The 25,364-nt window shown below is 42.9% G+C and overlaps 2 protein-coding genes and 1 long non-coding RNA gene across 3 annotated transcripts; 2 read left to right on the plus strand and 1 right to left on the minus strand.

Annotated features, from left to right (window-relative positions):
- The first annotated feature begins 5,757 nt into the window (after positions 1 to 5,757).
- On the plus strand, positions 5,758 to 7,469 carry LOC134177451 (zinc finger MYM-type protein 1-like). The gene has a single exon (XM_062644231.1). It carries the CDS (start codon positions 5,796 to 5,798, stop codon positions 6,663 to 6,665), a length of 870 nt encoding a protein of 289 aa, XP_062500215.1. The 5' UTR covers positions 5,758 to 5,795; the 3' UTR covers positions 6,666 to 7,469.
- A 5,583-nt stretch (positions 7,470 to 13,052) lies between these two features.
- On the minus strand, positions 13,053 to 15,594 carry LOC134177216 (TNF receptor-associated factor 6-like). Its single transcript, XM_062643981.1, has 7 exons — positions 15,428 to 15,594; positions 15,305 to 15,368; positions 14,372 to 14,485; positions 14,145 to 14,306; positions 14,009 to 14,083; positions 13,844 to 13,927; positions 13,053 to 13,787 (listed from the first exon to the last, which is right to left on the minus strand). The coding sequence occupies exons 1-7, from the start codon at positions 15,571 to 15,573 to the stop codon at positions 13,113 to 13,115; spliced, it is 1,320 nt and encodes a 439-aa protein (XP_062499965.1). The 5' UTR covers positions 15,574 to 15,594; the 3' UTR covers positions 13,053 to 13,112.
- A 383-nt stretch (positions 15,595 to 15,977) lies between these two features.
- On the plus strand, positions 15,978 to 23,738 carry LOC134177357 (uncharacterized). The gene is made up of 6 exons (XR_009969482.1): positions 15,978 to 16,143; positions 16,195 to 16,296; positions 20,765 to 20,985; positions 21,777 to 21,848; positions 21,914 to 22,065; positions 23,649 to 23,738. It is a non-coding gene; the product is annotated as an uncharacterized LOC134177357 (long non-coding RNA).
- Positions 23,739 to 25,364: the final 1,626 nt, after the last annotated feature.

Consider the following 25,364-nt stretch of genomic DNA (forward strand, 5'->3'; position numbering starts at 1 on the left):
CGAGTTGCGCTTCTTCGGTTTCGTCGCTAACGATTCTAAACACAACAATAGCATGCAAAGAGGGGCGCTCGACGACGCAACAGGCGCGGGTATGACAACAGGATGAGTAACTCTAGAGCTGCAGTGAGCGAAACTAGACAAACCAGCACGACATGCTTCCAATCAGTCAAAATGGAACTCAAAGTGGGCACGTGCTATGCCATTATGCGCCTTCAGATGTGGAGTAGAGGCGAAAAAATGTCGGGAGTATGCGTTTTCGACGCGAAAATGCAGATTTTTTAGGGTAAACAGACGAAAAGGAGTAAAGATGGCGGGAAGTTGGGAGTCTGCTGGTTGAGTGAATATGAATCAGTCAGAGCGGACGCATATGTGGCGTGTGCTTTGATTCTGCGATGTTTCTCTAATGTTGTCTGACTGCTTGTCATTCATAGGGTCGAGAACAGTCGATGGAAAGGTAAACAGGCGGCTCTACGTGGTCGCGTGTGCGTCCTTGTGTTCGATTACGCGAGCATTCACGCGTCCATATGTATGACACGGATTTCGAGGTTTAGTGCGAGAACTCGAACGAATCCGATGCCAGGAAGGCGTTAGTGATGAGAAATTATGTTTCCTGGTTGTAAGTCTCTATCTAGGTCAGTGAGTCTGAATGGTCGGTAGGCAGCTCCCTACCATCTGTATGGGCACAATGTTCTAGTTGTGACAGCTAGATCACTCTGCCGTGAAGGCTCTACTTGCTGCTCCCAGCGCAAGTAGTAAATATGCACGGTGGTGATTCCAAGTGTTCAGAAGTGGGGTGAGGAGTGTCAAAATTGTGTACCGGCCGGGAAAGCAGAACTCTCCAGCTGAACTCACGAAACCCATCGAGAACTGAACTGGCTGAGCCCCATCCAATAGATGTTCAAGTGGCAGCGGTTGAAAGTTGAGAACTATACATTACAGATTTACTGAGTGTCGCTCCAGCAGAAGAGTCACTAGACGAGTTCCACAGAGAGCAAGACAAAGATTTGGAACTGCAGTGCCTTCGGCAATTTCTGGAGTATGGAATCCTTCCATCTGACGAGAAGGAAGCGAGGAAGCTGGCTGTGCAAGCTTTAAACTTTGTAATTGTTGACAAGGTGCTGTATTTTGTCGATTCAAAGGGAGGTGGCTGGAAGCGAGCTGCCGTACCCAAACATCTGCAAAAAGCTTTTTTAGAGGACCACCATGGTGGAAAGATGGCCGGGCATTTTTCAGGAGTTCGCATTTATTCGTCATTGAGTCGACGGTGGTGGTGGCGCACTATGTACAAAGATGCCCTGGAATTCAGTCGCAACTGTGGTGAGTGTGCCACCACAACAGGAGTTGGTAGAAGATACAAGCCACCGCTCTGTCCCATTCCAGTGCAGAGGCCTTTTGAAATTGTTGGAGTCGACATCATGGAACTCCCAGTCACTACTCAAGGTAACCGGTATGCCATCGTTTTTCAGGACTTCTTGACAAAATGGCCGTTAGTGTATCCAGCACCGGACCAGAAGGCCATCCGAATAGCTCGACTAGTTGGCGAGGAAGAGTTGCCAATGTTTGGGGTTCCTGATGCACTGTTATCAGATAGGAGAGCAAACCTGCTTGCTCGTGTGATGCAGGATGTGTGCCAGCTCTTGGGAGTGAAGAAATTGAATACAACATCGTACCATCCGCAATGCGACGGCATGGTGGAGAGATTGAATCGAACTCTCAAAAGTATGCTCAGGAAGCATGTAGCGAAGTTTGGGGTCAGTGGGATCAGTTTCTGCCAGGAGGTCTTTGGGCTTATCGGAATACCTCCCATGAGTCCACTCAAGAAAAGCCATCGTTTCTTCTCTTTGGATTGGATTTGAAGTCACCTACAGAAGCGGCACTTCTACCCCCAGATCCACCAAGTTTGACTGACCTCGACAGCTACTGTGAGGAGCTAATTCTATCTCTCTCGACCGCTCGGGAGCTTGCTGTTTCTAGCATTAGCAGAGCACAAAAACACTACAAAACTCAATATGACCGAGGAGCTAGAGTGAGTGAGTATAAAGTTGGGGATTGGGTTTTTGTTCGTTTTCCTGAGGAGGAGACTGGGAAGAGACGAAAACTTTCTAGACCGTGGTATGGTCAGTTTCATGTGGTGGACAAGAGTGATCTCAACTTGAGGGTAACAAAAGTGTATTTCCCTGAAGACCGGTCAATCCTGGTACACCAACTATGGGTATATGCCCTAGCCCAGCCCAGCTGCCACCAGGGTTTTATTGGTATGGCACTCGACGTCGCAGTCCTGAAAGGGTCCCAAACTGGCTACAGCGATTGCTGGCGAAAAATAACAGTAGGGAGTGTACTGCTGAACCTTGCGAATTAGTGGAATCGGATGAAGCTTGATCTGTGAAGCTGTTTCAGGAATCGGCACTACGTATAAGGCAAGACACCAACAACACTAGCATGAATCCGGATGCGGTTGAGCCAGAAGTCATTCAGCAATCTGATTTCTTGGGTGATGTGGAAGCTCCACTGTCACATCCCTATGACCTGCGAGGGCCAAGTCAGACGAATTCAGAGGCCAGCGCGTTTCATAAAGACCAGTGAATCGGTTTGGGACGAACCAACTTGAGAGAGAGGGTGATGTAACCGGGACTATGAGAGACTGAGCGTTATGTTTTGCTTATTGTCTAAGTTATACCGTATTGTTCTGTTGTTGTTGCGCATGCGTAGATATAAAGAAATTCTGCTTCTACTCAGGCGTTCCCGGTAGCGGTTACACACGCCTTACCGTCAACTTCCGTGCCGAGCACGACGCACGCCGTCAAAACGGCCAGAAATCTCCACATTCTCGTCATCATCTTCTACACACTCAACGCATCACATCACATCACACATCGTGCACGAATATACTAATAGACACGACGACGCTATACGATTTCTCGCATGCTTCAATCAACAAACACGTAAATAAATCTCACAACAACCACGTCGCAACGCACACGAACGCAACAGCAAGTCAAAGAGGAAGGCACCACAACAAGTCGGTGGAATCACAAACGAGTGACCTGGACAAGAAACGTCGAGCACAAACGCTAAATAACCTTGTGGTTCGCAGCTGCACGACAGACGGCGTTCAAACACAACCTAGTTAGTAGATGTTGTATCTCTGAGAAGGTTTCCAAGATATGACGTATATTGCAGTAACACGCAAGACTAGAATTGATAGCTGAAGTAGCAAGTATTGTGCTTGCACGTACAGTGTTAGATCTAGGTGAGACTCGGACTTATATATATATAGTGTCAAACTAAGTTCTAGAATGTTCTATACTTAGCTACAGTAGGATGTGAGATAACCTACATGACATGAAACCTTAGGTGAGTCATCTAGAGGTCACAATGATGTCAACCGGAATTACTCTGATTTTCTTGGTCATATATTACACCTCCCCACCAGCTCTGAAGTCTCCAGAATACGGACAGAGGTAAACGTCAGCAATCCCAAATTGCTTTCCGTTTCCTCATTCTGGTAGATTGTCGCGGGTTGTCAGGTCCATAGTGCGGTGGTAAGTTCTGGTGCACCGGCTGATCTGATGTCTTCGTCTGTTCGACATCTGTACCTGACTGCGGCGATGTTGTGAGAGAGAACGTAGTAGTCACGTAGAGCCATGCCTGGATCATTATCTTCGTCTACTCCATATCGTGGTCGGAGTTGTTGTAAGTGAAGCCGCCAGGTAGGTCCAAGCGGATGTATCCTTACATTCACGCTCCGGGAACCGCGTACTTTGATTACGGTTGTTGGAACCCATCTAGGCTCACTGGTGCGTCTTGGCCCACAGTAGAGTGCATAACACGGTGTTCCTACTTGGTAGTGCCTGTGGACGTTATGGTCGGTGCTTTGTAACTCTTTGGCCTGTGACTTCGTGGCTTCTCGAGCTTGGCGTTCTTGAGCTTCATGTGCCGAGGACGGCAATTGTGTATCGATCTTGGTTCGTATCTGCCGATTGTTGAGTAATTCGCTAGGCGAATATCGACTAGCTCATGGCGAACGTCTGTATTGCATAAAAAATTCCTGAAGAGTTTCATTAGGAGATTTCTTTGACTTTTTCAAGAAACGCTTGAATGTCTGGACAAGTCTCTCATCGGCACCGTTGGTGGCTGAATGATAAGGTGTTCCCGTCAGATGCACCATTCCTCTTTCATGGCACCAGGTTTTGAACTCCTGTGAGGAAAAGGTGGTAGCGTTGTCCGAAACTATGGCGTGCGGGTAGCCAAAGTGTGAGAAATCTTCCTCTTAGCAACTGGGTAGTTGTCTTCGTAGAGGTAGAATTGGTCGCATGGATACATGGGTATTTGGAGTATGCGTCTATGACAACGAGCCAATGATGTCCCATGAAATCTATGGCGTGGTCCTACTCCAGGGTTTCTCCGGCAGCATCCAAGGATAGTTGGCAGGCTTTGCAGGTTTGTTTTGGTGTTCGGCGATAACATGACATAACCTAAGATAACATGTAAGATAACAATAAGATAACATGTACTATTAGAATTATAAAGCATAAATTCTTAATTTACGTTTGCATTACATGCAGGTAATTACTCTTCAGTATTCGATCTGCATTCTTGATACCAAGCCCGTAGGCTTGGGGGGTGCACTGGGTGCACGTGCACCCTCCCAGGACCCGTTCACGGAAGAAGTCCGGGTAGTAGGCAAAAGGACTCCGAGGAATGTGTTGAAACTCCAAAGTACATGTCAGATATTTGGCTATCCTGTTTGCTAACTGGTAACTTGGAGAAGTGTGTGTTCGTCACAGTGACACTAGATGGGACGGTCTCAGGAAAAAGATAGAAAAAGGAGGCAAGCAGCGGCTACTTGTCAACGACTGGACGGTTTTCTAGTTCCGAAAAGGGCACGTGATCAACTTGTGACTCCTGATCCAGATTTTACACAACTGGTTTCAGTAGACGATCAACTAACACCGACTTCCAGTGAATGCTGTAGTGGTAGTGTAGAAAGAGTATTGTCGTCCTCTACCGCCACGTATGTCGAGCCTTTGCGCAATACATGCTGCGAAGTTCACGACAACGAGGCTCATCGTGCAGGCGTCGCAGGAGGCTCAGCGTGCAGGCGTCGCAGGCGGCAATCAGCAATGCCATCATGCTAATACTTCTGATCATGATTTAGTGGATGATATTGGCAAATTGTTTTTCAAAGCCAAGTCTCATGTCGATTTCTGCAACTCCATGCAGGCTCAGGGTGCTGCGGAGAAGTATAACCTACCGACAAATCACAGAAAGCCTCGTGCCGACCAAGTTCTTCCTCCGACATGTATCGGTGGCCGCAAACAAGCTTTTCGTCCTGTTTGGCTATCAGAACACCCGTGGATGGTTTACAGCGAGCAAGTGGATGGTGTCTTTTGCATTGCTTGTGGAATTTTCGTTGCTAAAGTGTCCAAGGGGAAGTTTGTATGCAAGCCTTTTCGTGATTGGAACAAGAAAGGAGAAAAAGCAAAGGAGCACGAGCAGTGCTTATACCATCATCAAGCCATCGAGCAAGCTGATGACTTCGAGCGAACCTTGGAGAATCCAGATACTACCATTACTGCACGTCGGACACCCGCAGGGCGGCCAATGTCGCGCGTAATCGTGCTGTCCTGAAGTCCATTGCTTCTGCTGTGTTGTACTGCGCCAGACAGTGCATTGCTTTACGTGGAGACGCAGAGACTGTGGAATCACCTGGAAATCCAGGTAATTTTCTTTCTTTGCTGCGGCTTCTGGCAGTGCACGATGAAGAGTTAAGAAGACACCTGGAAATTCCTGCAATGCGATGTGCAACTTATCTTTCTCCTCAAACACAAAATGAGCCGATTAAAGTCATGGGAAACCACATCCTCTTACAGAAAATAATAGGTGATTTGACAGCTGCGCCCTATTACGCCATCCTTGCCGACGAGGTAACTTCGCATAACGTTGAGCATCTTGCCATCCGCGCCAGGTTTGTTGACAGAAGTACTAAAGAGGTCAGAGAAGAGTTTTCGACGTTTTTGAAGTTGGACAGAATTACTGGGGAGCGAATTGCAGATGGTATCTTTGGCTTTCTGGAAGAGAATAACATACCACTTGCTACTATGCGTGGTCAGGGCTACGACGGCGCAAGCTACATGTCTTCAGATCGAGTGGGTGTCCAAGCCAGGATTAGACATAAAGCTCATTTAGTCACCTACGTACACTGCAGTGGCCACTGCCTTAACCTCGTGATAAGCAAGTCACGTGCTCTTCCTGAAGTACGTAATGTGATCGATTGCGTTAAAAAATGCAGCCGTTTCTTTCTCAATAGTCCAAAGAGAAGTGGTATTCTAGAGATTATCATCGACCACATTGTGGTCAATGAAGAGAGGAGGAAACCACTGATCGATCTGTGCAAGACGCGATGGGCTGAGCGGCATTCGGCTTATCGGCACTTCTACCAAGGGTACGTATTTGTGGTTGAAGCTCTAGAGATGATAGCTTTCCGCTATCACTTGGAGAAATATGGGACTTCGTATGCTGACTGGGACTATGCAGGCCGCAATGAAGCAAAGCAGATTCTGCCCAGTGTTACTTCCTTTCAGTTTGTTGTTGTGTTTGTGACGATATATCAGTACTTATCACACCTTTCGGGCATTACCGTGAAGCTGCAGCGCATAACATGATATCTGAAATTGTGAGGACCTACAACAGCGAGCGCGCAAACGTTGAAAGCAGCTTTTCTCAAATCTACAAAGTTAGTTCAGACATGGCAAAAAAGGTTGGAAGTACAATTGCAATGCAAGGTAACAAAATCGCAGCAATATTCCAGCTGCTTCTGTTCAAGAGTATTTCCAGAAAAATGTTGCAATTCCCTTTCTTGATCATATTATTATTAGCATCAACCGGCAGTTCTCAAAGTCGGCAGTCACAGCCATTTCCCTACTTGGTCTTGTACCAAGTATCATATGTTCGCAAGATGTCAACCTGGAGGAGGCGCCGATCAAGTACAGAGATGATCTGCCATCGCCTGAATTGATGGACGCGGAACTCAGGCGCTGGAGGAACAGGTATATGGCGATGCCCCCAGAGAAGAGACCGTGCTCACCAGCAAAAGCCATCAAAGAATGTGACGCCACTGACTTCCCAAACATCTCAGATCTTTTGACCATCGCCTGTACCATGCCTGTCACCTCGTGTGAATGTGAGAGAAGCGCCAGTGCTTTACGACGCCTAAACAACTATATGCGCGCATCCATGGGTAAGGACAGATTGTCTCACCTTTCTCTCCTTCACATCCACTACGATGTACCAATAGATCTTGACAACGTAGTCGATTATTATGCTCGCCTTCACCCTCGCAGACTCGAACTTGACTCGGTACTGTTACACTAATGTTTTCTGCTAACTCTAAGTCTTACATATACAATTATGAATACAGATACGTATTATTAGATAATGTCCACGCAATTGCAAATACAATTATGTGAACCAAGTATACAAACGCAATTTAACCATGTTTTCAAAGTGGTGAATCCACAAAAAAACTTTAGCGCAGTGCGATTACATTTAATTAAAACCACATAGACTTTGTTGGCAAATGCACCCCCCACTCCTGCGACCAGCCTACGGGCCTGTACACACACACACTTCACTTCACGATGCGTTCATTCCAATGAGAAAAGATGCAGGCCAAGGTCACCGTAGGCTATATCAGAGGAGTGGATGTTCTCTGACAGCAGAAACGCTCGTGGTTGTGGAGGCCTTGTTGGCGGAATGTTTTGTGACAGTACTGACATTGACTAGTCAGGGACTGACCATGTTTCTGTCTCTGGTGGTTTACAAGGCCGGCATAGTTTACAGCAGTAAATCCACAAGAATCAAAGCTGCAGTGTAAAGCAAACTCTGATGTAGTTTGCCTTGCTTTGCGGCGACGTTTCTGCTTATCTTTGCGGTATTTCTCTGGTTCTTCCTTCTTGAAATTTACTTCCTGTGTGGCAGCCCAGATCTGATTCCTCCACTCATTCCTATCTTCTGCTAGTATCCTGCAAACCCCATCAAGATTGCAATTCCTTAAATCCCTCAGTACCAAATCGTTCCATCTCATTCTCTGCCCTCCGACTGAACGTCTACCTTGGGGTGATGCACACACCAGAAGCTTCCTTGGTAGACGACACTCATCCATGTGCATGATGTGACCCAATAACAGAAGACGTCTCTGTGTCAGCATGGTGGAGATTCTTTGTAGGTTGGCTATCTTTCTGATGGAGGTGTCTCTCTCGTCGTCCCATAGGGACACTCCAAGGATGGAGAGGAGGCTTGTCATCACAAAGCTCTGAAAGCGATGTATCTGCGGCTCCAGAAGTACTGCTGTTTCCAAACCATATAAAAGGGTGGAAAGAACTACAGAAACAAAGATGTTTAGCTTGGTACTAGACTTGATCTTCCTCTGGTGCCAAAGGATGCGGTTAAGTGACCCATATGACTGAAAAGCTCTTGTTATCCGTGTTGATATCTCAACATCCATGGAGCAATTATTAGAAAGATAACTTCCAAGGTACTGTGAAAGGATGGTACCACCTCAATTGGATCACAATCAGGATGCAAAGAAATGGGAGATGGAGAATGGGCAAGAGCTCCAGGTAGGACAGCTAGAGGCTTGGTCTTCTTGTAATTGATGGTAAGCCCCATGTGAGGGCAAGACGAATCCAGAGATTTCGGCAAGGAAGATAGACTTTCATAAGAATCAGAAAGCAATGCCATATCATCAGCATATTCAAGGTCTGACACTGACACCTCTGATGTAAGCTTCTTCCTGTTTCCTACCAGGTCAGCATCCAGAAGATATGACAAGCACACACCTACATCTGGGTGCTGATCAGTAATGACAATTCGAATCACAGAGTCAAAAAGAAGAGGTTGAATAAGGTTGGAGCAAGTACACACACACACACACACACACACACACACACACACACACACACACACACACACACACACACACACACACACACACACACACACACACACACACACACACACACACACACACACACACACACACACACACACACACACACACACACAGGTAGACCCTACAGTATGCATGCTTTCGCTGCGCACGCATAATATAGTAAAAATAGGTTGATAAAATGTTGATTAATGATGACGGTTTTTAAATTTTCGTAGTTATTTTATGGCTAAAGGCGGCTCTGATAACACTGGTGACGCTGATTTGTATGGCGCGCGATGTGTGTCATAATTCCGTCGGCTGGGCTGCGCTAACTCGTCGGCTGGGCTGAGATATCATGTTTCCACAACTAATTTACATCGCAGCCCAGCCGACGACACGCGTCAAGTGTGTCATAATTCCGTCGGCTGGGCTGCGATATCATCGACCAGCCGACGAAACGACATCAACCAGCCGACGAAACGACTTTTGACACACATGGCGCGCCATGTTATGTGTCAAAAGTCGTTTCGTCGGCTCATTGATGTCGTTTCGTCTGCTGGTTGATGTCGATTCGTCGGCTGGTTGGTGTCGTTTCGTCGGCTGGTTGATGTCGTTTCGTCGGCTGGTTGATGTCGTTTCGTCGGCTGGTTGATGTCGTTTCGTCGGCTGGTTGATGTCGTTTCGTCGGCTGGTTGATGTCGTTTCGTCGGCTGGTTGATGTCGTTTCTTCGGCTCATTGATGTCAGCGGGTGGCCTCAGGGTGCGTGACCATTTCGTCCATTCCATTTTCAACAATTGAATAAATATTGAATTAGAAATTGAAAATAGCCTAGAAGTTGCTTGTAATCTCAATATTCAATTCTATTAAAAATTAAAATTGACTGATTGACAAACTATAATTATCTGCGGATTATAATAAATATTGAAAACATACTTAATTTCTAAACAATTTTCTATTTCAATTCAATGCAATATTGAAATTGCAAGCACGTTAGTTTAATTTTCAATGTTAAATTCAATAATCAATTTAAATTTAATTTAATTTTAAATTTTATTTTTATTTTAAATTTAAATTTTAAAAATTAAATTTTGAATTTTGAATTTGCATGGCCAATTTGTCCATTCCATTTTTAATTTTTGAGACAAATTAAAAATTGAATGTCAAATTAAAAATTGACTGGCGTTGTTTGCTTTTACCTGCGAATTTTCAACACTTGCTGTGTCCACTGTGGACGCGGGCCCGCCACACGCGGGGAAGTCCCTAGAGGCACTAACCTTAGTGGATACAACAGATCAACAATTCACAGGTAAACACTTTGTGTTATGATAAGGTTCTTACAGGCCTGTACAGGCACCTCTACACGTTGTTGTAAACATTGTTGTCTAGAGATGTACGCATGTTAATTAACACGTCGTATCTTGTTGTATCCACTAGGGTGCCTGTTATAAGAAAGCCTTTATACAGCCTTTAGGGACTTCCCCGCGTGTGGCGGGCCCGAGTCCACAGTGGACACAGCAAGAGTTGAAAATTCGCAGGTAAGAGCAAACAACGCCAGTCAATTTTTAATTTGACATTCAATTTTTAATTTGTCTCAAAAATTAAAAATGGAATGGACCAATTGACCATGCAAATTCAAAATTCAAAATTTAATTTTTAAAATTTAAATTAAAATTAAAAATAAAATTTAAAATTACATTAAATTTAAATTGATTATTGAATTTAACATTGAAAATTAAACTAACGTGCTTGCAATTTCAATATTGCATTGCATTGAAATAGAAATTGGTTAGATATTAAGTATGTTTTCAATATCTATTATAATCCGCAGATAATTATAGTTTGTCAATCAGTCAATTTTAAATTTTAATAGAATTGAATATTGAGATTACAAGCAACTTCTAGGCTATTTTCAATTTCTAATTCAATATTTATTCAATTGTTGAAAATGGAATGGACGAAATGGTCACGCACCCTGAGGCCACCCGCTGACATCAATGAGCCGACGAAACGACATCAACCAGCCGACGAATCGACATCAACCAGCCGACGAAACGACATCAACCAGCCGACGAATCGACATCAACCAGCCGACGAAACGACACCAACCAGCCGACGAATCGACATCAACCAGCCGACGAAACGACATCAACCAGCCGACGAATCGACATCAACCAGCCGACGAAACGACATCAATGAGCCGACGAAACGACATCAACCAGCCGACGAAACGACTTTTGACACATAACATAACCATAAACATGGCGCGCCATGTGTGTCAAAAGTCGTTTCGTCGGCTGGTTGATGTCGTTTCGTCGGCTGGTCGATGATATCGCAGCCCAGCCGACGGAATTATGACACACTTGACGCGTGTCGTCGGCTGGGCTGCGATGTAAATTAGTTGTGGAAACATGATATCTCAGCCCAGCCGACGAGTTAGCGCAGCCCAGCCGACGGAATTATGACACACATCGCGCGCCATAGATTTGGTGTTGGCTATTTTGACGGCGTTACTTAATTAAGGACCATAGTAATGGAAATCCACCACATTTGAAAGTGGACAGTCTTTCGAGTTTGTATGCTAAAAGGACTCACGAGTCTTTCGCAGAAATTGGCTTTGGCAAGTTGCAAAAATTTGTCACTACAAGTACCAATCATTTTCATTATGACGAAGTAGGTACCGAAGTGAGATGCAAACCTCCGCGCAAGAAGAAAAAATTGAAAATTGTCATCTACCATTACCATGCGAAAGTAGAGTCGGTAGTTCACATGATGAAGAGGCTGCAAACGAACCGGGCAAACTACAGCTGCTGTTTCCTTCTAGTAGCTTACTGGAGAAAGAGACTGCCACATCTTCTTTTGTTGTTGATTCTGCAGGTGCTACTGCCTTCAAGGGTATACTACATAACGTCTATATTTCTTTCGTTATGCATGACTAGTTAACACTGCTAGTTAATCTAGCAGTTCAAATTGTTCTTAATTTGTATAGACTTTGAAGACAAGAGTTGCAAAAATGTAAGTACAGGTGAGAGGACTGAAGAAATTTATAGAGCAAGAGCTAGCAAACAGTTGGAAATGATCGAAACGTTGGCAGAACTAAATCAGGACATGGACAACGCTGTTAAGATTATGGCAACCAATCAGCAACTGGATGACAATTTAAAATAAGGAAAATGTGAGACAATGCGGCGTCAACTGGAAGAGTTTTCTGTCCCGAGTAGTTACGACCCAGTTCTTGCTACTACAACAAACCGCGTCGCGGTTGATGACCAATTCGTTCCGTGGTAAGAAGCTAATAAAACTTCAGCTGTCCATCTTTAGGTGGTGTCAATGTTTAGGCGACTTTATCTTACTCTGCTACTTGGTCTTGCAGAAAGAGAGGCAGATGAACTGCATCTTTCACCGCGAACAGACAAACGGAACATCGGCAGTCTTTCTCAATTGGATCTACAAACGATACATCGTAGCTGCCACATACGTCTTCCTTTGCCGCCAATTGGTTCAACCAATCCAGATGTAAAGTGGATAACGAAATGAAACCCCATATTATCAACAAAGTTCCTAGGACAAGTCCAGGAATATGATGACATTTAGCAAACTTCATACACATGTAGGTCTACACGCCTCATACACATGCACAAGCCTCTATCATACACCCACCCACGCACGCACGCATGCACACACTGCCATATTTCTGTAACTTTTACTGCGCATGCACACCGTAAAAATAGATTTCCTTCTAGACTCAGTACAACATTTTTTACTGCAAACCCTCCAAGACCAATGAGAAGTGCCACTGCCAGCCTATGGCATCTTTTCGACGGTTAGAAATAGATGCCTCGCACAGATCATAATTGTTTATTAGGTATTATATAACCTTTGCCAGAGCAAAAAATTCCGAGCAAATAGATTTTATTTGGCCACAAATTAATTTTCCAAGTTTGAAAGCGTTTCATATACTTATTTGCTAGGTACTCAATTTTATCCCAGAAAGAGTCAGTGGGCTATAAAGAGAATCTATTTGGAGGCGAGAAAACACTAAAGTATAGTTACTGTTCGAGTGATTTCGATGAAATTCTTGGTATATTTTCTACAATCTCTTGAAAGACTTCAAATCACACGTGCACGTATACTTTATTTTGCTTTGATTGCAATACAATCATACTGAAACAAAAAGAACTGTCAATTGTCTACTTCGACAACGATAACAAACTCTTCGTTCTTCAAGTACTTTTCAGTAAAAAGAACATATAGAGAGACGCGAAGCGAAGCTGTTGTACAACGCAGATTATGTACCCTTGTTGCTACGGGGCGAAAACCCCGTCTAGGTTTGTCAAAATAATCTTTGATGAGCTCATCATCTAGTGTAGCTGGATCTATTGTCATTTTTATGTCATCTTCATGGTGTTGCCGGCCAACTAGCGTAATCGTATGACGGAGGCTAAACGGCCACCTCAATTCGTGGTCGCGTTTACCACAGACAGGAATAAGTGTAGCACACAGATCATCATCCATAGACCAAATGTCCAATGCCACTTTGTATCCAATCGAATGAGCAAAGAAATGCTTACTTCTTTGGTACGCATACGATAGCATACCATTTGAAACGGTAAACCGTAATATAGCTTTACCACAAGAAGACTCTAAGTCTTCACTTTGAGATGAAAACAGTCGAATGAGAGCAGAGTTTACCAAATGAAGTGATTCTTTTATCTGATTATTTTCATCCCTCATTGCCTTGTTTTCATGTTTCAGTGTCTTGTTTTCATCTCTCAGTGTTTTCACTATCTGATTTTGTTCGATCTGATGCTGCACTACTGTTGTACTTAAATGTTGCTCCATTTCATGTCTCTTAACCTGAAACAAACGTGCATTAACGTTACCAAAACGAATTGCTTCAATGAAGATATTACCGTAACGTTGCATCCCACGTCCTTGAAGACGCAAGGCATTATCGTATTGGGACAATCTCCTAACTCAGAAACGTGATCTTTCATCTAAAAACAAATAAAATTTATATACATAAAAATAGTTGATCATTTTATTACATATACATGTATATGGGAAAGAACTCTTACGTTTCTTCTTTCCACTCTCTTTCCACATTTCAATGTGCAATCGATAAGCAACTTTGGACAGTGTCTGTTATGCCACTAAAACATGCATATACAATTTTTACGTTATAATGAAGAGATTTCACACATTTCTGAAAACCTCCACATAACGCCTTTGGACTTTTTTGTTGCACAAGAGACAAATTAGAAGCAATAGAGGGCAGATAAATTTTGCGTGATGGGAAAGCTCACATCGTCGCATGCTGTTACCACAATCTCTGGGACACTGGACAATCTGAAACTTGCATTCGTTATGATGATCCTAACACAAATAATGAAAAAAGTGTTCTGTTACTATATTACATGCAGCGTGTCACTGGGTATCACGTGTAGGTAGTTCAGTTCTCCTATCCATTTGCACTCTTCGCCAAAATATGATATATTAGTACACCTGACTTTCAGAGACAGCACTTTCCTCTTTACTTTCATATCTTTGAAGACCTAAAATTTAATTAGAGAAAATAACGAATTGCAATACCCTTGTAGGTACAGTTTATTCCAGTTACATAAATTCTATGTAATATGTAGAATATATACCACTCTTCAATATTTTTTTGCTATTACATAATAATTACAACCATTCGGCAATAAAATTTACTAAATATGACTGACTGTGAAGACCACGGTAGGGTGATTTGAACATATATGTCTGCTAGTGCAAACGCTCTGGAATAAGAACTGTTCCTACTGTGAGGACCGACTACTGTAGCTGTTGGAAAAGAATACGTCACTAGCTACAAAATTGACTGTCCTAAATTAAGTATATCAGGGCCTTCAAAACGTTTCCGTCTGGACAGAAAAATTTTCTAGTTGTCGCCAGTTACAGCAGATGATGCGATGAAGGACCGTGTAGCACAGGACTGGTTATATAAGTGCTCCAAAAAGCAGTAAGTTTTCCCTCTAAACTCTTTAGCTGAGAAAGTTAGCAAACATTTATTCTGTCCGCCCACGCCAGCATCTCACAAGAACACCGCCCTCCAAAATGGGCGTAGCTGGATAGTGTTCAACTAGCGAAAACGTTTTGGCTATAGAAGTAATAACGCAGTGCTAGATGCATTTAGAGCATCGTTAAGCTCTTCTGTTGTCTATAAAAGAAACAGCCGACCAAGTTCAGTTTGCAAACTACCTATACTCACCGTCACGTGGTACACGAGAAACGACCCAATTTGGAAAACTAGCTCTGCACGCTCCTCGACAATGTTTACATGCATTCGCAAATTGTTTAGCTAGAGAGTAGATCAAAGGCACGCGAAGCGTTACCCCAGGTGTAGCCAGCTTCTTCCCATCCAACGGACATTCCACGTCGTATCCTCCTCCTTGCTGCCTACAAAGACAATCCTGCATTATTTAAGACATCCAACAGCAGATACATGATGCACGTACTCTGCTACTTGGTCGAAACAAGTCTTGCAGAAAGATTGTCCGCATGGCGTCTGCACTGGATCTCTCACAGCCAAGAGACAAACGGGACATTCGTAGTCTTTCTCAAGTGGATCTACAAACGATACATTGTATCCGCCAGCTGCCATTTTGTTCAGCCAATCCTATTCGTACTCGACTAACAGTGAAATGAAACCCGTATTATCGACAAAGTCCCTGCTGTTGATCAGAACGCGTGTGCGCTAGGATTACAGTTAATTAACTAATAGCCAAATAGACGGCCAATTGAAATGCAGCGAATGCGCTCATTGTTATCGCTGTTGTTAATTAGCGTGCCAGTCGACGTAGCAATGTCTTCTCATGATTTCAAGAGGCATAGACGGATAGAGGGGAGGGGTCCCGGAGGTCAGGAATCCTCCTCTTTATCGACAGGCCCACCACAGCCTAGGCTCGAGTGTCCAGCCGGTCATTTCTCCACCGCGTGGCGAATTTTTTTTTGGGCCCACTTTCTTTAGTGCCCGGATAAACGTCCCGTATACGCTGTAATCTGCACGTGACGTTGGCAGAAGGAACGTGACATGGTTGTATTGTTGTTTGCGTTCGTTGACTACTGCGCACCTTGCGACGCCACACCATTGACGTTGCTGAAGCAGTAGCTGCGTCGTAATTTTCGAACTCGGGGGCCATCAAAGCACATGCGCACAAAGTAGCTATAGCAGGTAGGCTAGACGTTTCGTCTACCTTACGTTGTGATAACTTATTTTTCTTAGTTCATAATTCAGCAGAAATCTGCTTCAGTGCACTTGCATCGCAAAAGGAGCTGTTCCAACTTTCAGCTGTTCAACCAGAGACCTCTTCAAACTGGTGGACACGTAATACAGTTAGCAATCTATTAAAATATGCAAACTACTAGTAGCTAGACTACGATACGTATAGTCACGTAGACATAGATTAACTTTTTAGCTCTTTAGGAACATTGCATGGGCTTACACGTAATCTATACCTTACATTGTGTATATCTATAGTAAACATGCTTCTAGGTATAAAGTTTATAATAAAGTCTGTCAAGCATTTTTGCTGTTCTTCTGAATACTGGCGGACAGACTGTGCTGTCTCTTTATCTTTTGTATTCGCTTCGGCATCACGTACCTACTGACAGAAGGAGTTGTGTGAGTTGCTCTCCTACTATTAAACACACTGGGGCGGCCAGCTTTTGCAGGAACAGAGCTTGAATTTTTTACATGTTTTTGTCTGCTGAGGGCTGTAGGCTGCACCCGAATTCTTTGCCTGTGCTTTGTTATCCCTGTATGACTGCCAAAAGTGTGTAATGCCGAAACCAACCGCTGCTGCTTGGTTGGTGGATGTGTTAATTTTCCTCGACATTTCCAGTAGTTTTCACAAAACTTTTTAACAGCTATCAGATACCCATCATTATTTGTCATGTTGGGGGCAAGTCCAATTTCTAGGTCAACCATGACTTCATTGAGACTTGTTTTGACTGTCTCAATTGTCTGATTCTTGTCTTCACCACTACTGGGTATTTCAGTCTCCTTCATGGTTGTTTTCTGCCTTTTCTGTTGGAACAGATCATCATCCAGCATGGCTGATTCTTTGAAACAATGCTGTATGTCTTCATTATGCCATTGAATATCAACAGAGAGGGACTGCAAGTACTCTTCATCTGACTTTTGGTGAAGACTGCTGTAGAAGCTAATGGGTTGGCAATCTTTTCCAAGAGCTATGCCTGCAAGGAGCTGGCGTTCTTTTGGGGAATCAGTTGGAATCTTGTTGATGGTGGACTTCATGTATTTTGTTGCTGCAACGAGCTGGTGCTTACATGGTGTTCCATTGTATCCTACCGGGCAAGAGCATTCCCCTAGTTGCAAGTCTACTATCCAGTGGTTGTGTGGATCTGTGTGGCTTCTAACTATGTATACATCAGGGTCTTCTTCTGTGACTGTTACATCATCGAAGGAAGTGCTACCAAGCTTCACACCAGCTAATGTATATTTTAATGACACGAAGTGATCAAGTCTGTTACTTGCCAGTGAAAGTAAGCGGCACTGATAATACAACTCCATTGTTATATGCACCATTTGGAATAACTGTACAGCATTCCAGGCCTTCTGCCTTTGAAACAGGATATCTTTGATTATTCTTATGCTTGCTTCAGAATAATTATTCGTGTAGTTTCCTCGTGTTGGGAATTGTGTCCGGAAGCATAAAGCCCATTCTTCTTTTCGCTGCCAGTAACTGTCTATCCGTTTTTTGAAAACAGGAAATTGACTGCTTTCAATTTCAGCTTTTACATTCATTAGGGCTTGCTCTGAAGATGAGTACAGAAGGCACTTTGTGAGCAGCATACAAGTTACCCTGTCGTTCCCTGTTACCCTGGACTTATCACTCCACAGCCAACGCCACATGCTTTGGAGGAAATGGAACACACAAAGATGCAGTTGTGCTTTTGGCCCTACTATCTGGAGTGCTCTTTGTTCACTTGCAGAGTCATCAGTTAAAATTGTTAACGGCCCTGCAATTTTGCCTCTTCCAAAAAAGGCATGGTCAGGTAGGATGCTGACAAGTGCTTTAAATGCAGCTGTAAGAGTCTCTACATCTTCACTTGAAGCCATCACACACCCTAACGGTACAGCTCCTGCAACAGTGCTGCAGCTGAGTACAAACACTGCAGTGTTTAAGTTGTCTAAGCTGGCTGTAGAATCGCAGTAGACCATTTCACTGCTTTGGTACAATAGTTTGCGAGCTCTCGCCATTAAGGGTGTGACAACTGCTAAAAGGAATGGAACATTGTGAGTGACTTTTTTAACTTTTGGTGGATGTTCAGGAGCCATTGCTTCTTTGGTCTCCTCAGCTGACTGATAAAGTTGAAGAAACGCTCTGCCGTTTTCTGAGCTATGGGCTTCATTAAATTGGTTTACTTCTAGCGATAGACGCTCAAACATTAATTTGCCATTTTCAGGGCCAACACACTTCTGTCTCCATTTTTGAAACAAGCGTTGGACATCCTGGCAGTTGGGGTTGATGGACCGATCAGCAAGTGCAACTTCAACATCTGAAGTGCCAAATTTTAGCTGTAGTCTGTTAACATATTCATGTCGAGCTCTGGCTGCTGAGTATCCTGACTCAAACAAATTGTTGTACTCCCCTTTGGCGCAATTAGCAACAGGCCTGCAACTAAGTGCATGTGCACTATTTACAGGGTGGTTGTGGCTATACTGCATGTCAATCAGACATGCTTTGCTAGGATGGTTGGCAATAGCCAAGGCTAGGCTAGAATAGACTCGCACTCTCAAGGTACTTGGACACTTTGTTTTCTTCATTCTGGTGCTCTTGAACATACGTGATGGTGGAATTTGGGACTTCATTTTCTCTTGGGTTTTAGTTAGTTTCTTTTGCTGGTCGTGACAGTGTCGCACTGTTTTAAACAGAACTCTTTGACCTGATGGTTTGACTCCTCTTGTTACTCTGTATGTTGTTTTTGAGATTTTTTAAAGTCTTCTATCCATTGCACTGCTGCTTGAGGAGTGTTTGCATTTGTCCATACTGTTAGTGTAAAGTTGTAGGACTCTGCTCCCAAGAAAGCATCTTGCTCTTTCTTGCTGTGCTCAACAACAAGGTAGCTGTAGTTTGCAGGTAATAGGTAAGCTATATCCTGAGGTAAACCAAGGTTCACTTCTGTTGGTGGGTTTGTTTTCAGCCTGGCTTGGTCACTAACGCTAATGATGTTGCTAGGGAGGGGGCTTTGCAGAGGACTTTCAACAGGTGTGATTTTATCACACAACATACTATCTTGGTTGTTTGGTTCTTTAGACAAGAGGCCCGTTGCAGATTGGTAGGCTTCTGTCTTATCACTGTCCCTGACATGTGAATGTGTGATTGACAGTCTGCCAGGCACATCTAGTTTTGGATGGTTAGTTGCTGTTGCTGCAGCCTGAAGAAGTCCCAATACATCAGAGCTCACCTGCTTCTTTTTCAAGCTAAGGCTGAGTAATCGGCTGTTTCTGTTTTCCTGCAAAGGCTTAGGAAGTGTCTTCTTGTTGTCAAACGCTAAACTGCTGACATCATTTTGAATGTCAATCTTGCCTCTGACTAACCAAACTGCCAAGACAGTCCGTAGGTAATGAGCATATGCACTTGGCTGGTGGTAAATACGAAGTAAAGATTTTAGAGGATGGCATTGAATTTGTGGAAGGCAAACATACGGCCAAACTTCATGTGGACCAAATGACACAGTAGCAACGAACATGAATGCAATCACACCACAAGATGATGAATCTGTTTGCACTGGGTAATTGCAGCATTCGCGGGAGCAAGCATGTTTGCCATTTCTGTCAAAAGTGGGCCTGTGCAAGTTGAAGATGCTTTGAGGTATTGCAATCTGCTCTCCCAATATTTTTTGCAGTTCAGGGAATGTCTGCTTACATTCCAAAAGGAGGTTGGGGGGCACTGGATAGCCAAGGGAATCGCCATAGTAGGACAAGTTGGTTGATACGTCTGTAACAAGCACAGTCCAGTGATTGCCTCCAATGATTTTGTTAGAAGCAAAAGCAGTGCCAGACAGTGGATCAATGCTGACATTTACAATGAAGAAAAGCAAGCGAATGCTACTTCTGCCGTTTAGTGCAGTAGAAACATAGTTTGTCATACATCTTTTGTTGTATTCAGACAACACAAGCGACATACAGTCATTTGATGAGTTGTTGACAAGTCTGGACAAACTATCAAGAAGGTCATCTGTCAGCCATCTTGTGCATGCCAACTTTGAAAACTGATGGGTGCTAATGCTTTGACATGCTATAGCCAATGGTGGCTGATTGAGCAGTATGTCTCTGAACTGTTGAATGGTATCACTACTAGGACGTTGAATATTCAGAGTGCTTGGAAGTTGGTATGTCTCATCAAGCCACTCTTTCTCCTGATGCACCTAGCAATAACATACCATGCTTTAATATTATGATTATTCTAGGATATGTAGGCTAATTGTAGGGTTTGTGCATACCGAGCATGCACATGTGTGTGTGTGTGTGTGTGTGTGTGTGTGTGTGTGTGTGTGTGTGTGTGTGTGCCTGTCTGTCATGAACAATGTAGAGTAGAGGACTTTCTTATATGACAAAGACCTTCAGCATTATGTTCATTGATTTAGAAATTCTAGAAGTGTTACCCTCTTGCAACTAGATCATGTAGTAGTGTTTATTGGTGTCTGTCTGTCTGTCTGTCTGTCTGTCTTTCTGTTTGTCTGTGTGTGTGGTGTGTGTGTGTGTGTGTGTGTGTGTGTGTGTGTGTGTGTGTTTTGATCGTGTGGGAATTGTGTTGATTGTCTAGATTCTTTCTCATTTGAATTGTCAAAGTTGACTCCCAGTAATCTAATGCCTTTGCTGTTCAACAACCGATAACCACTTCAACTGCTGTGAGTGTGAAATCGGTGAATGAAGTCAAGGAGGGACTGGGAGGTGTGACAGCTGATGGGGATCAACAGCAATGAGGAGTGGAGAACGTGAAGGATGAGAAGTCGGCTGTTGTGGAGGACAAAGCAGCAGCATTGGGTACAGATTGTAGTGACTGGAACGTGTAGCACGTGTTTGCTGATAGAGTGATGGATAAGCAGACAAACGGATAGACTGACACTGTCACAGACAGATGGATAGACGGACAGATGGACAGACACACAGATGTACAGACAGACAGATGTACAGACAGACAGACAGACAGACAGACGGACAGATGGACAGACTCATACAGACAGATGGACAGACTCACAGACAGAGAGATAGACAGGCACACAGACAGACAGATGGATAGACACACAGACAGGCAGATGGACAGACAGACAGACAGACAGACAGATGGAGAATCAAAGTGACTAGCCTCCACCCTGTCCTGACTCTACTACCTGTCTGTACACCATGATGCAACTTCCACGTACGGACGGGACGGACAAAATAGCACTTATCTATAGATGTTTGGATGGATAGATAGACAATGGACAGACAGACAGATGGAGAGAAGGACAGACAGAGAGATGGACATACATTCATACAGACAGATGAACAGACAAACAGACCGACGAACAGACAATGGGCAGACTTACAGACAGACAGACAGATGGACATACAGACAGACAGACAATGGACAGACAAGTAGACAAACAGACAGAAAGATGGACAAACAATGGACAGACAGACAGAGGACAGACAAAGAGATGGAGATACAAACAGACTGATGGACAGACAGACAGACAGACAGTTGATTGGCTGACAGATTCATGAATGAAAGAAGACACTAATCCTGTACAATCCCTCCACAGTAAAGATCTACATTTTGTCTTTTGTTTCAGTTGCTATCAGACCGTCTGTTCGTGCTTCTACCAACTTGGATCAAGCACAGGACACAGAGACGCCAAATTTCCGTGAGAATCACTCTTGTGTGTTGCTTGGCTAACTATCAGTAATGAGAACTTGTCTCTTGTGTCAGTTGGAGTTGTAAAGGAAGGGATGACATCTGACATGTGCTTTAGGAGCATCTTCTTCTGCGTGCAGTTTGGCATGGGAATGGTCTGCTAACCACATAAATCAGGAATTGAGTATAGCAATTGAGTTTTAGAGCAGCAGTTGAAAAAATTCTTGGTACGTTTCAAATAAATAAATAGATTTTGGGCAAGGATTCACTTAGCAAGATTGATATTCTAAACATTTGTGTGTAAGCAATGCTAGCATGTATACCTTGGTTTTATCAACATTTGCTTAATATTTAATTTAAAGAATTTAGAGAATTTTTTAGAATAATTTGACGTGTGCTGGTGTGTGCTGGGTTTGATAGTTAATTAATTCAACATCTAAAATTTAGTTTCAATCATTTGTCTGTTAATTTGCAGTTTGATAATGATTTATACAGCCTACATTGATTGATTTATACCGCCAATTTATATATAGTCAATATTATTGTATACAGGCATTATTGATTGATGTATACTGTACAGTAAATATTGATTGATATATACATTAGCAATAGTGTTGAGCTTAACCTTGTTTCGAAGACTGACATTCTCTATTTCAAGTTAGTCAAGAAGCAGCAAGACCTATATGTGGAAACATGGATTATTTTGGTGACCTTGTTCTTTAGTGTGGACATAGACTTTTTATGGATAAAACCCCATGATGCAACCAGTGAAATTATTTGGAATGCACTGCTTGTAGATAACAAGGAATTCAAACGAGAACTAAAATGAAGGAGCGAGCAGTAATAGTCTTACTATATCAACCAATATTGACTGTGTATATCAATCAATATTGACTGGCCGTATAAGATCATATTGACTATATATAAATAGACTGTATAAATCAATCAATGTAGGCTGTAGAAATCATTATCAAACTGTAAATTTACAGACAAATATGATTTTAGGTATAATTTTACATGTTGCATAAACTATCAAACCCAACACACCTCAGATTATTCAAAAAATTTCTCAATCTTTAAAATTAAGTATTAAATAAATGTGGAAAAGTGAAGTATGCTTTACATTCTTTACATATACTTTACATGTATACGATACATGGTTTGGTTGCAGCCAATAATACAGAATGAGGATGTGCATGTGTAGAGGTATGGTTGGCATGTGAGGGTCACCTCGTGATGAATTTGAAGCTAAAGAAGAGATCTCATTCTAGGAACACTTTCACTTGAGAGAGGACTGCAATTTGCCTCTGTAATTTTTGGAATAAGTTTATTTCTTGTGGCAGGGTACAAGACCTACGATACCACAAATATGACTCAATGTTAACTAATTAAGTTGTCAATATTACAGATAATCGTGAAATATTGGATTGGCTACGTGTATCAATCGGTATCAGCTTGTATTGGTCTAGATTATCAGTTATTGGAGAATAAGTAAAACTGTTTTATCAGTGAAACTTTAGCAAAAAAGGGTTTTTGTACATTTTCCAGTGCAGGCGTGTATGTATGTTTTGCCTTTAACAGCCAGTGCTGCAAAAATGGTGCAGCTATACTTTTCTGTGGTGTTCTGGACAGCAACAAATGTCCATATATATTGGTCCCTTGAAAATCAATGGTTCAGCGAGTGTGGTCCATGTCATTACACTGTACAAGTAACCAGTTCATGTACTGTACAGTCTTTTAATTAATTGATTAATTAAATGAAAAATTTTACTGAAGAAATGCTATGCTTAATGTTTTGCATTGTGTGTAGGACATGTGAAGAAGATTGCATATATTTGGAAGGTTGGATCAATGAATGGCATGTCAAAGTAGTGTCCAGTAAATCATGCCACTATTCAAGCTGCTAGTGCAACAGCTGTGACATTTGTTTACCAGTTTACGATGCTGTAGAATTCAATTCTAACCAGTTATAGTCATTACCGGTTGGATATAATAATATAATACACAGACACAGACACAGACACACACATACACAGACACATACACAGACACACAGACACACACACACACACACACACACACACACACACACACACACACACACACACACACACGCACACCACATGTATAATAAGCTAAGTGTATACTGAGCACTGATAACAATCTGTGGCATATCAGTACTGAGTAGCAAGTCAAATAACAACCAGTTTGTAGTTGTGTGTGTACAATGTTGCATTTAGTAACTCTTGCATACTGCTTCAAGTGTGCTTTAGCGAAATCCGGTTAGTTAGTAAAATTCACGTACATATACCTGGGAGGCAATGGATTTGGCTTCATGTATTGCTTGGAACTCTCTAATTCCTTCAAGATTGAATACGCCAAATAGAAATGCACCGGCTTGAGTGTTGTCTCCAGCCTGCTCATTGATTCTTCCAGCCAGATTTCTGCAGGCAGACTCACTGGGCATCATTGGGCTACTGTGTGGGTCGCTAAAGGGAGTGGCTTTGGGCACAGTGATGAGCTGGCCCTTCTCTGGACTCACTTTGGGAAAGGTCAGTCTCGTACAATCTTGCCTGTTTAGGTGTCTAGCGGACCTAGATGCATTGAAAAGAAGTAGGCACGTGATGGAGTGCAGATTGAGTCTCATGTACGTGTGCATAAGTACGGCTTCACTGTCTAACCTGCCCTTGAATGTCGTAAGAAAAGAGCTCGAAAACTTGGCAAACATGTCGCGAAAGAAACAGGCGGGACTAAACGCACTTTTGACTGGATTTGGCGCGGATACGTAAAGCCGGCACGTGAAGGACGGGCTTATGGCACGTGCAGAATACAGCGTATACGGGACGTTTATCCGGGTACTAAAGAAAGTGGGCCCAAAAAAAATTCGCACCGCGTGGGGAGATGACCGGTTGGACTCTCGAGCCTAACCACAGACGCAATGTTGCTTATTTGTGTTATTAATTAATTCAAGGTTTGATGGATGGTTAACTCATTCAATTCTAAACTTATATATGCCTATAATTATCTAATAAATATGCTATAAAATTTATAGTAATAGCTAAATATTGAAGTGAGTTAGCTGTTTCCATAGCCAAATGGAGAATTAGCTCCTATGGGGCGCAGCTAATTACACATGGACCCCCTCATATTTAAAATTTTCTGTATCCGAGCGCCTGAGAGGTATTGAATGTCGACAGTCTCACGTTGTACACAGCGAGCCCCCTTCTTACGCTTTTCTTATTAATTAATTAGTAAGTGCCAGTACGGTCATATGCAGCAGCTGTTTTGAGTAACCAGAGTAGAAGCCGAGAGTTTATCACCCAGTAGGTGCTAATATATATATTTATACATGTATATATATATATATATATATATATATATATATATATATATATATATATATATATAAACCTTCAAATACCAAAGAATCCCAGCAAACAATCCTCCTAACATTCCAAAAGCAACGCTTTACCCTGCATTAGGTACAGCCCAAATGTTTACGTCGTGTACTGCAAGTTGGATTCTC

The sequence above is a fragment of the Corticium candelabrum genome, chromosome 3, assembly GCF_963422355.1.
Source record: "Corticium candelabrum chromosome 3, ooCorCand1.1, whole genome shotgun sequence".
Classification (NCBI taxonomy): Eukaryota; Metazoa; Porifera; class Homoscleromorpha; order Homosclerophorida; family Plakinidae; genus Corticium; species Corticium candelabrum.

Excerpts from the sequence above, each read along its gene's own strand:
- LOC134177451 (XM_062644231.1), top strand. The coding sequence starts at position 5,796 with ATGCGATGTGCAACTTATCTTTCTCCTCAAACACAAAATGAGCCGATT.
- LOC134177216 (XM_062643981.1), bottom strand. The coding sequence starts at position 15,573 with ATGGCAGCTGGCGGATACAATGTATCGTTTGTAGATCCACTTGAGAAA. Across the intron at positions 14,486-15,304 it reads AGAAGCTGGCTACACCTGGG|GTCTTCAAAGATATGAAAGT; the intron begins GTAACGCTTCGC and ends ATTAAATTTTAG. Across the intron at positions 14,084-14,144 it reads TCCAAAGGCGTTATGTGGAG|TGGCATAACAGACACTGTCC; the intron begins GTTTTCAGAAAT and ends TGCATGTTTTAG.